At 36.9% G+C, this 12,153-nt stretch overlaps 1 protein-coding gene across 1 annotated transcript; it reads left to right on the forward strand.

Annotated features, from left to right (window-relative positions):
• Positions 1-6,873: 6,873 nt before the first annotated feature.
• Positions 6,874-9,485, forward strand: LOC125202147 (carnosic acid synthase-like). The gene is made up of 2 exons (XM_089064506.1): positions 6,874-7,773; positions 8,753-9,485. The coding sequence occupies exons 1-2, from the start codon at positions 6,874-6,876 to the stop codon at positions 9,362-9,364; spliced, it is 1,512 nt and encodes a 503-aa protein (XP_088920632.1). The 3' UTR covers positions 9,365-9,485.
• The last annotated feature ends 2,668 nt before the right edge of the window (positions 9,486-12,153 follow it).

Below are 12,153 nucleotides of genomic sequence, written 5' to 3' on the forward strand. Positions count from 1 at the left end.
AAACTCTTGGATTGGATCTTAGGTCCTTGAATATATTTTTGCTTGCTATTGTTTAATGTAATTGAGTCAGAGAGAAATATAAACTCTTTTCAAGCAGAACTTCCCTATCTGCTTCCTTATTTATTAGTACATTATTAGTTTGCAATAAAAGTTTTTTTGTTGTTGTTTCTATTTTTGTAATCATTTCTTGTTTGTTTTCGTCCTTTAATCTGTTTTTTATTTGACTCATTTCTATTAGTTGGAAGCGTGGCTTCCACTTTTCCCTAATACAAGATGGCAGATTCCTTTTTGTCTTACTAAAGATGAATTTACCTACAAGTCTATATGAATTACTTAGAGAGAAGAGTAAAAGTTAGCAATAAGGTCTGGGTGGTGTAGTCAGTTATCACGCTAGTCTCTAACCTAGAGGTCGCCGGTTTGAACCCGGGCTAAGACTTTTTCTTTTTGGTTTATAACTTTCATTCAAACTACTGTTGATAACTAAGTAGAGCCCCGATTCAATCCGAGTCAGTCATTTTCACTTTCATTTATTCTTCTTCTCCTTTTCATGGCATTATTGGTAGAGTTTCACTGAGTTTATAGTGTTAGTGTGTTTAGATTAACTTAGTTATAGCTGAGTTGCAAAATAAGTTAAAATATGAACTTGTGAAGAAATTTATCATAGGAATGATATGATGTCTAAATGTAAAATTAAATTATTTTGTGCCTTGTATTCAGATAAAATTAACCCCAAATTAATTTGAATTTGTTTGCTATGGAAGTCCCGCATATTTTGTCTCTTGTAATCAGATAGAATTAACCCTAAATTAATTTGAATCTGTTTGCTATGTAAGTCCCACATATTTGTTGCTAGTAACTAGTGACCAATTCATACTAAGATCATCAAACATGCACATGAAAATTTAAAAAGTCTGGTATGAACTGGCTAAATTCATACTACGGTCAGGAAGCATGCTGTATAATAAAGTTGAATGTTGGAGTGCAGCTGCTTCTCCTTCATCATCGAACTACCTCAACAATTTAGTTTTCTTGGGAAGAAAAGAAAAACCATCATCTTTTTCTTCTTGATTTGTGCAACTTACTATCGCCAACTTCCTCTTTCTTGAATCAAATTGAGAGGGGGAGTGGTGATGATCATTTTCTTCGAACCGTGTTGGAAATTTATGTGGAGATAAATGAAACAAGAACAACAATGTGAATACTTTGTGTAGAAAACTCTTGTTGAATACTTGAATGAATAATGAGTACAAGGATCATCCTATTTATACTAGCGTAGGAATGAACTAGTTGGATGAACCTACACAAATACATGTATCATAATTAAAGTAATACATAGAATTAATAATAGAAGTTGGACCATTGGTTCATGAATCTAGGAAATACATTTATCTTCAATACTCCTCCTTAATGTTATCCCAATAACTCCAAGCTTCTCTCTCAAAAGCTGAAATTTTGCTTTCGGAAGGACTGCAATACCTGAGTTGGTTTCTCCACTTTCATCCACTTCCCTTATATAATGATACATGATAGAGATGTGCTTAGTTCGACTGTGATGAACCGGATTCTTTGTGATTGCAATGGCCGACTTGTTGTCACACAGTATAACTCTATCGAGCCTTGTTTCTTCTTTCCCATGTCATTCAGAATTCTTTTAAGCCAAATTGTTTGTTTTGCAGCCTCTGCAGCAGCAACATACTCAGCTTCAGCAGTAGATTGTGCTACACTATCTTGTTTCTTTGACATCCATGAAGTTACGCTTGATCCATGACTAAAACAATATGCGGATGCAGATTGTGGAAGCTCTAAGGCTACAAATAGATGGTCCATGAGTAAGTAATGTCGTACTTTGTTGGGCTATTGAAACTCGCTTTTTACGCGTTCTGTAAGTAAACAAGTAGAAATGCAAACATGTCAAGCAGATGTACCAAACCAAATTGGTCAAGCAAACCCAGACCTACTCGCGTGTCGTCGGACGCGCTATAAGAGCTGCTATCAAAACCTTACCCATAATACTATTAGCTAGTATATGGAAGTAAGGATCGATCCCACGAGGAAGATGATGTTAAGCATGTATTCGGATGTCTTGGGAAGGTTTTTGGCTGCTGCCACGCAATCTAAGGGGGTTAAGCTTAAATCTACACGACTAGTCGGAATGCTCTAAACTCTATCTAACTGACCTACTAGACGGATTACGTACGGACACTTGCATGATGACTACTCAAGGTAACATGTGAACTGAAGTTTAAACAACCATGAACAGCTGCATCTAAAGGGGTATGCTGGCACTTTCCTAAAATGGATAGACAATATGCAAAAGTAAAGTGGGGACCATTTTTTCCCAATCTGGCTAAGGTGGCAGAAAAGCTGAAAAAGCGAAAAAGTGTAAAGCAAATTGCATATCCGAATCCTAACAACCAACTACTTCATCTTCTTCATGTAACTCATCTAAGAACAAAGAATGGAACTATCGTCAATAAGAAGAAACAAAGCATGCTTCAAAACAAGAGTGAAAACGAGAAATTAAATTGCTAATAACTAGATCTAAGCTAACGGAGCAAGCAGAATAGTGTACGCACAACAGACCATAATCATGCAGATCTGAAACTACGAACAACAGATCCGAGAAATCAAAACTCGAGCAAACAAGGATCCATGGAATCGGACGTCAAATAAGCTAGATCTACTGGATCCTAACCACTAATAGTTGCGAAAAGCGCCCAATCAACACAAATCAACTCAGCATCAAGAGATCTACATAGAACTTCAACAAAATCTTCCATAGCATAGGAAATAAACCAAATCCAGCAAGGTTCAACACCGATATTCAAAACAACAGCAAAACCAACTACAAAATTCAATATTAAGAGTTTCACACACCAACAACTTGCAAACGAAATTAAAAGAGTAGCAAAACAGTAAATGAAATTGTTTCTTCGCTCCTTAGAGCGGTGGGACACGATTACAACTTGAGAAAGAAACCAGCCGGAACAAGAACCCCCTCCTTCCAAGTGTGCGGCAGAATGGGAACATAGAGTATTGAAGTGGAGTGAGCTCGGAGCTAGGAAAGACTAAGGGAGCTCCCTTCTTCTTCTACCTTCATTCCTTTTTATAAGGAGGCTTGTGGCTCAAATCCCTAGGGCACGCTTCCCTTGATTTGACCATTGTACCCTCAAAAGTAAGGTTATCTTCAGGTTTTAGCTCCTCTCTTCCCACTCCATGCTACAGTCTTTATCTGCTTCGATTCTCCTAGGTCGGCTTGGTGGCATACAACAATTTCACTCCAATTCCACTCATTTCGCATCTACTCGAGCCAGTTATCACGATATTTTGGACCTAGTAGATTTCTACACACCTAAACTCAAATTCACGCATTAGCTCCCAGAAAATATAGAAATTCACCCAATAACCAATGCATGAAACGAGCCTTATTAGCTATCTCATCCACATAGTACAGTCTGTTTTGTTCAGTGCCACGCCCAGCTATCATCCCCATTTTGATATCCCGTAACATGCAAAAACGAGGTTGCATTAGTAATTTACAATTAAGTTCCCTCGCTGACAGATAGCAACTTATGAGATACGGTAGGTAGTGGTGGCTGTTCTTGAGTTTTTGGTGGTATATTGATCTTCATGAGGAACTTGGTCAATTGGGCAGCGAATTACCATGAGAAATTCATCAATGGTTGGTTGATGTTTGTAGCTTCTGAGTCAGATCCTAACATGGCTATTTTCTGATTTTTTTTGCAGGTTTAAAAAGGGTCGGGAAAGGTTTGACTAGGACAATGATGAGAATTTTCTGAGTCCCACACCGTTGCAACCTGCTATGATACCATTTTAAAGATGGTAATCTAGAGAGGCATTGTATAGAAGATAGAACATGGTGGTTTAAACCCTAAAGTAGGAAAAGTGATTTGATTGTATTTTCTATTGTGTGTAAAAGAGTTACAAGAGCTCCATTTTATAGGATAATACAACCATGGAAAACATCCTCTTTCACTCTAGGAACTACCAATTGTTTCATGGTCCTAGGTAATGCAATATTATTTATTTTTGTAATAATTATCAATTAGCTAGTTGGTAAATGGTACTAGCCGTTAGGTGCTTCTTGACAACGCCGTCGTCTTCGGCAGCATTGTCAAATTTCACAGAAGGAGACGGTGATTTACTCATGAATTTGGGGAGCTCATAGAATATATCCTCGTCGTATACGGGCTTATCATACACCGACATCAATAATATATCCTCATCGTATACGGGCTTATCATACACCGACATCGACAATATATTGTTGTTACTATTCTTCGGTGTTTCGGCCGCATCAGATGATGTGAAGATTGAATCTTAGTCAAAATTGCTATGCTATTAATGCCGAAGAAGTTTGAGTTGGACTTTGATTGGCCACCGCAGACGTCCCTACTAAGTTGAGTCGTATTTCTTTTTGGGATGTCCAACTAAGTTGAGTCGTATTCCTTTTTGGGATGTCCCAACTAAGTTGAGTAATTTCCTTTTATGACAAAAAAATAAAACATCCAATCAATCTTACTTTATTTCATTACCTACTTTACTCTCTCTTTATCTCTTGTATTTTATTCTTTCTCTCATACTTTTCAACACGATTTCTTAATCTCCGTGTCCAAAAGTTTTGTACCAACCTACTTGGGACGGAGGGTGTAAGAGTGATAGATAGAGTAAAGTAATAGAGAGAATAAAGTTTTTACAAAAAAAAGAAATGACTCAATTACCTTGGGACAAATGAAAAAGGAATACGACTCAACTGCCTTGGAATGGAGGGAGTATCATTTTTGTCTCGACTCAACTTAGATTTCTATTATTTCAAAATTTAATTCAATTCCCGAAAAAAGTTCTTCCCTCCATCTCTTAGTGTTTAGTTCATCATTTTTATTTTTGGGATGTCTCTACAGTTTGTCCAATCACTTTTATTATTTTTAATAACGAATTATATATTTTATTAGCTTATTTTATTCATATTTTATTACTATAAAATTAATAGCTAGTATATAAAAGTAAAATTAATTTTTTATTATTACCTCTTAAAACGCTTGCTAGGTCCAAGTAAGATAAATTTTAGGGGAGAAAGGAACCATTATTTTTATAAGATAGATACTACCTCTATTCCATTATTATTTCTTTGCATGTCCCACTAATATATTGAATTATATTTCTTTCTAGATATTCCATTATAATCGAATTATTTTTTCTATTCAAGATCCAACACAGTTATTTTAATATAGGAGTAGTATTCTGAGTACTAGTATTTTATTCTCTTATTATTTGTCTATTTTATTTTTTACTCCTATGTATAAAATATCAAGAAAGCGGGGACTAATGAGCTTACAATCACTTTTATTATACGGTTTATTTTTTATTTGTCTATTATTTGGGATGTCTATACGGTTTCTCCAATCACTTTTATTATTTTTAACAACGAATTATATATTTTATTAGCTTATTTTATTTTTTTACTATAAACTTAATATATAAAAGTAAAATTAATTTTTTAATTATTTTCTTTTATAATTCTTGAAACTCGTGCTAGGTCCAAGTTTCATAAATTTTAGGGGAGAAAGGAACCAGGGGAGGGGATTCGGTCGGTTCGGTTAGAACCGGACCGATAAATCGGTTAACCGAATCCATTTTTTTCCAAATTCAAGAACCGGAACCAAACCTTAAGTCGGTTGGGTTATTTGAGGAACCGATCGATCCTAACCGACAGGTTATTCGGTTCTACCGAAGGAACCGAAATTCAGTGACAAGCAATAAAAAATTTGTTTGCATTTGATCCATAATGTTCCATCTTCAAATTAAGACTTAAAATTGTAAACATTAAATACAAAATTCCTAAATCGTAATCACATATTCATATTGGTAGAATACTAATGGTTTAAATAATAGTTAAACATTAATATCATCACAAACATAAACTACAAAATTTAAATACTAAAATATTCATATTGGCAGAATATGCTAATTGCCTAATCGGGCGACGAACGATTCTACTTATATAGGTAGGTTTTTAATTTTTCATTTCTTTTTTTACTTTTCAAAACTGAAATAACAAAACTAAAATCAATATATAAAAAGTTATATATCAAATATTAAAAAATATCGGTTATTCGGTTCTAACCTCTCGGTTCTCGGTTAGAACCGATAACTGAGATCAGCTTAAATCTACTAACCGAAGCCGAACCCTAATATTATTTTTTCGGTTCAAGGTTAATCGAGAACCGAAAAAATAAGGTTCGGTTCTCGGTTAACCGAGATGCGAGAACCGTTTCCCCATGCCTAAAAGGAACCATTTTTTTTATAAGATACTATCTCTATTCCATTATTATTTCTTTGTATGTCCCACTAATATTAAATTATAGTATTTCTTTCTAGATATTCCATTATAATCGAATTATTTTTTCTATTCAATTGAATATCCAACATAGTTATTTTTATTATAGTGGAGTAGTATTCTGACTACTAGTATTTTATTCTCTTATTATTTGTCTATTTTATTTTTTAGTCATATGTAATATGTACTCCATCCGTCCCATTGAAGATGACCCATTTTCCTTTTTAGTTTGTCCCAACCAAGATGACTTATTACCAAAAATGGAAACCCCTTTATCTCTATTGTATCCCTCTCTCTTACTTTACTTTCTCCACTTAACATACAAAATAAAGTTGCATAAAATCCCGTGCCGCCCAAGAAAGGGGTCATCTTCCTTGGGACGGAGGGAGTATAAAATATCAAGAAAGCGGGGACTAATGAGCTTACAAAATACAATTTAAGTTGACTAATCTGTGGACTTACAACAATAAATAGGGAAGCAATGTATAGAGTTGTGAGAACATAAACAAAGAAATATGGAGTATTTTGTTCTTTTAATCGTGGCCTTGATAGCAGCAGCATGGTCTACCGTTGTACTCTCACGGCGGCGGCGAGGCCCCGGTGTCAAGTTCCCTCCAGGGCCTCGTCCCCTGCCGATAGTCGGCAACATCTTCCAACTCAGCGCCGACCCCCACAAGTCCTTGGCCAAGCTCGCCAAAACCCACGGCCCGCTGATATCCCTCCGCCTCGGTAACCAATTCACCGTTGTCGTCTCCTCGCCGGAGATGGCGGCAGAGATACTCCAGAAGCATGGGAACTCCTTCTCGAACAGATCCATCCCAGCCGCAGTCTACATATACGGATTCGACAAGGCCTCGTGGAACACCATGCCCACTGACTCGGCCGGGTGGAAAAAAGTCCGCCGGATCGGGCGAGAGCAGCTCTTCTCTCACCAGGCGCTTCAGAAAACCGAGGGGCAGCGCCAAGAGACGCTGCGGAAGCTTGCTAAACACGTGCGCGGGTTCAGCGAGCGGGGCCAGGTGATGAACGTCGGGGAGGCGACGTTCACCACCATGACGGACCTCGTCTTCTCGACGCTCTTCTCTATCAATCTCACCGATTACGGCGCTGCCGATTCGCTAGCGAATAAGGAGTTCAGGGAGCATGTTAATGGCTTCACCAGGTATATTGGGGTTCCGAATATTTCTGATTTTTACCCCTTCTTAGCGCCGTTGGATCTGCATGGGATCCGACGGAAGATCGGGCATCATCTCCGGAGCTTGCTGGGTTTAGTCGAGGGCATGGTCGAGAGGCGAATGCGTCAACGGAGGGACTCCGATTACAAGAAAATGAATGATTTTCTGGATACGCTTCTTGACATAGCGGAACAAAATCACTATGAGTTGACCATCAAAGAAATCGTACATATATGTTTGGTGAGCATATATATATATATAATATATATATATATATATATATATATATATATATATATACTAGGGGTGCACTAGGGTGCCACCATAGATAGGATAATACCATACCACCAATATAGTCCGTTAGATCTCGTTTATGGACGCCTAGGATTAAGTTTCGTGAAAAAACACGGGTTTGCAGTGTACAATATTAGATATTGCAGTCTATTGTATTAGATATTGCAGTCGTGGTAAACTGCAATATTGCTATGGTAAGACTGCAATATTTAATGAACAGCACTGCAATCTGGTAACGTAAAATTAGAAATTTCCTATTTTACCCCTCCGTGTTTTTACACGTGGCAGCATGACAAGCACACGATTTTCAGATCCAATGGCCTAAAATGGTGGTATGGTGTTACAATAAAGAGGGTTGTCATCTTAATACATCCCTATAATACTATATAATATCTCCATAATATGCGAACTAATTTTAAAGTGATATCGTACAACCAATCACGTGGTGCCACGTGGCACGAAAAATGCAATATTGTAAAACTGGATTGATATTTTTTGCTGATGTTATTTTGTCATCTTTTGACATTTTTTAATGGTCCAGATCATAGTTTGGAGAGTTTGGAGGTTGTACAATATATAGAGTTTATATTTGATCACATCCACATACACATATAATATATAGAGTTTGTATTTGATCACATCCACACACACATATATATATATATATACTACTCCCTCCGTCCCAAGGAAGATGACCCCTTTCTTGGGTGGCACGGGATTTTATGCAACTTTATTTTGTATGTTGAGAGGAGAGAGTAAAGTAAGAGAGAGAATAAAATAGAGATAAAAGTATTTCCATTTTAAGTAATGGGTCATCTTAGTTGGGACAAACTGAAAAGGAAAGTGGGTCACATCTTCAATGGGACGGAGGGAGTAGTATATATTCAAATACACTTCTAGTTACTCATTTAATTTACTTTCCTAGGACATAATTATTGCCGGATCAGACACTACTGCAGCCTCAACGGAATGGGCGATGGTAGAATTACTACTCAACCCTGACAAATTGGCAAAGCTTAAAGCAGAACTTAAGAGTGTTCTTGGAGATAAAAGCATTGTGGAAGGATCCGACATCTCCAGACTCCCATATTTGCAAGCCACAATGAATGAAGTGTTCCGGTTTCATCCGGTTGCACCTATACTAGGTCCACGTGAGGCTGGTGAGGAAACGCAGGTAAATGGCTACACAATTCCCAAGAATGCAAAGATAATCATCAACTTTTGGGCAATTGCTAGAGATCCAAATACATGGCAGAATCCCGAGTCATTTGAGCCTGAAAGGTTTCTTGGCAAGGATATAAATTTTGAGGGCCAACATTTCGAGTTGATTCCATTTGGATCAGGAAAGAGAATTTGCCCTGGCATGCCACTAGCTAGTCGCATGCTGTTCTGCATGTTGGCAACATTGTGTCATAACTTTGATTGGGAACTTGAGGGAGGGACCGACACTAAAGCCAAACTACTGCAAAGAGAAGATGTGTTTGGACTAGCATTGCAGAAGAAATCACCACTTTATGCCAAACCCATCAAGGTTTGATGGTTTCGTAAGATTTGAATGATTTCGCTTCTCGTTGTGTTATAAATAAATGTACGAATAAAAAGTGAAATATTGTTGTAATAAGTGTCCATGAATGTATAATAAATGTATTCTAAACAAATGTGTAAGTGTCCATGAATGTATATCATGCAAATCTTTTTTCTTTTTAACGAATCAGATTCTTATTATAATAGGGAATATGGAGATGCTAACTGAGACGCATTTTAACACGAAATGCATAGCTGCAATTTATGAATTATTTCCACGAATTATATATGAAATCTATCGCAGATGTAATTTGAGAGGAGAACGTAGAAGATTCAACAATGAAGTGTGAAAATTTTGAAAACTTCGAGACAAATACGTATACAGTATACTGCCTATCTGCTATAGCAGAGAAAAATGAACTAAATACCAATATCCAGCGGCGGAGACAGGATTTTGACATCGGGAAGTTCAGTTCTAGGATATATTTTAAATGTCGGTGTTGCCAAAAAGTTTCGACATTATAAATATGCGAAAGAGATGAGTAATGAGATAAAAATAATTAAGCAATATGGAAACTAGAGATATTTATGGATTTATTATTATTAATTATGAATAATATTTTAAATAAGTTAGTCATGAAGTAGAAGCAAAAAACATAAACTTTTTTTTACCTAATTGATTCACTTGGATTTTACATTGTTTTAGAGGGTAGTTTTACTTGGTTTTGATCATATATTATATACTCTGAGACATGGTTATAGATACTTCTCTATTATGTTGGTATTTAGACCATTTTATGAAGATTGTGTAGAAAAACGTACAAAATATGTGGATTTGCAGCAGCTTTAGTTCGAGACAGTTTTTCTGGAGATTTTGAAGTCCAATTCGCCTATAATGCATACCATTCTCTTCTTCTTCGAAAGAGCTTCGCGTGGATATCTTAAACATCTCATTCGGAGTTTGGTAGAAGAAGTTATGGCCATTTTACCAAGACTGCACAGAGTAGTGACATAGCTGGCGACCCGCCAGCAAAACACGAAAAAAAATGTTATGCAGCGGCGACTTGCCAGCTTCGACGCACACCCACCTGGCAACCCGCCAGCTTCGTCGGACAGCTTACTTCAGGACCAAAGTCAACCCTAGGTATATATATGCCTAGGAAACGCCTCTCAACACAACTTACACGCCACCTACCCCAAAAATACCACTTTTTCACCTAGGAAGAAGAGAAGAACGAGCAGAGGACGAGTATTCATCGCAAGATTGAAGACGAGGCCTCCAATCCGCCCAATCCAATTCTAGGAGTTTCTACTTTTAGTTTTATTCATGTTCAAACAAGGTTTTTTTATATTTCTTTGAATATTTCTTTGACTTTTGTGTTGAACATGAGTAGCTAAATTCTTTGTAGAGTTCTACGGGGGAGGTGCAATGATTCTTATGTTTAATTGATTTCCTTTTTCTATGTCTTGGCTCATGTGATTATTTTGATTTCTTTTGTGCTTATACATTTATTTGTCTGATCACCTTATAAATGCATGTGGATTTTACTACAAGAACTGAGAAGTGTGTAGTTTAATTTGAAAGAGAAGAAATTGTCATCTTTGCCAATATAATCGAGAGATTTGAGCCTTTGAATGAAGCTAAGTATCTTAGGAGCTATTAGGAGTTGTTTCCTTAGTTTTAGGAATGAGACTTTGGTTCTAGGTAGCAATCTACAAATTATATGCTTTGAGAAAAGATATAGTTTAACCTTAGTGATAGCTTAATAACCCTTGAGACCCTTTGTTGGCATAGTTTGGAAGTTAATTGATGCATAGGATAGTTGTTATCAATCCCGTAGGATTCTACCCTTCTCATCCTTGATCTACATCCGTTTCCTCTTATTTAATTTTAGTTCTCTAGTTGTTTTTAATTGCTTTTACCTTGCTTTTAAGTAGATTTATAAAACAAAAACTTTTCGAATCATCTAGATAGTAGTTGAGGTTGATTCTGTAATTAGGTTGACACTCATTGTCTCTGTGGATACGATGCTCTTTGCTTACTATTTGCTACATTAGCCATGTACACTTGCGGGTATACTTGTGTTAAAAATAAGTTGAGTCAAGTTTTTGGCGTCGTTGCCGGGGACAATTTTGTGTTACTATAGCCTAATATCGTGATAAAAATTAAGATTACTAATCTAGATTTACTTGCTTTATTTTTTTTCTTTTTTTTTTTTAGTTATTCTCACTTTTGTGTTTTTCTTTTCAGGTTGTATGCTCACTCGCTCTAAGGGGCAACCATTAGAGTTATTCGATGCTGAGATCGAAGCATCCAACCGAAGGAGAAACGCTCAGAGTAGGCTCAACCAAAGGCGATCACTTTCGCCTCTTAAGAGAGAACCGCCTACTTCTGTTGTAATAACCATGGCGAACAATGAAGAGAACAATGCACCACATCCAGATCCGGTAGTCCAACATCTCCAATTACAACTTGCAGACGTGGTGAAACAGCTGAAAGAAAAAGAGGAACAACAAGCCACAATGCCATTGCAAAACATGTACGCTTACAAAGATGTGGAGGACCCACCAATTGGCAACGATGGGATCGATGCCAATCATTTTGAGCTCAAGCCAGGATTGCTTATTATGGCTGAGGCTAATGCTTTTGGGGGGAAGGCCAATAAAGATCCCAACAAGCATCTCACCAAGTTTATTCAAATCAGTAACACGGTTAAGCTTAATGGGGTGAGAGATGAGCAAATCAGACTAAGGCTATTCCCATTTTCCTTGAGAGATGATGCTAGAAACTAGTACGACAGC

Source organism: Salvia hispanica, chromosome 2, assembly GCF_029641045.1.
Source record: "Salvia hispanica isolate PSC_SH4W2 chromosome 2, Shi_PSC_v1, whole genome shotgun sequence".
Classification (NCBI taxonomy): domain Eukaryota; kingdom Viridiplantae; phylum Streptophyta; class Magnoliopsida; order Lamiales; family Lamiaceae; genus Salvia; species Salvia hispanica.

Excerpts from the sequence above, each read along its gene's own strand:
- LOC125202147 (XM_089064506.1), top strand. The coding sequence starts at position 6,874 with ATGGAGTATTTTGTTCTTTTAATCGTGGCCTTGATAGCAGCAGCATGG. Across the intron at positions 7,774-8,752 it reads AAATCGTACATATATGTTTG|GACATAATTATTGCCGGATC; the intron begins GTGAGCATATAT and ends TTACTTTCCTAG.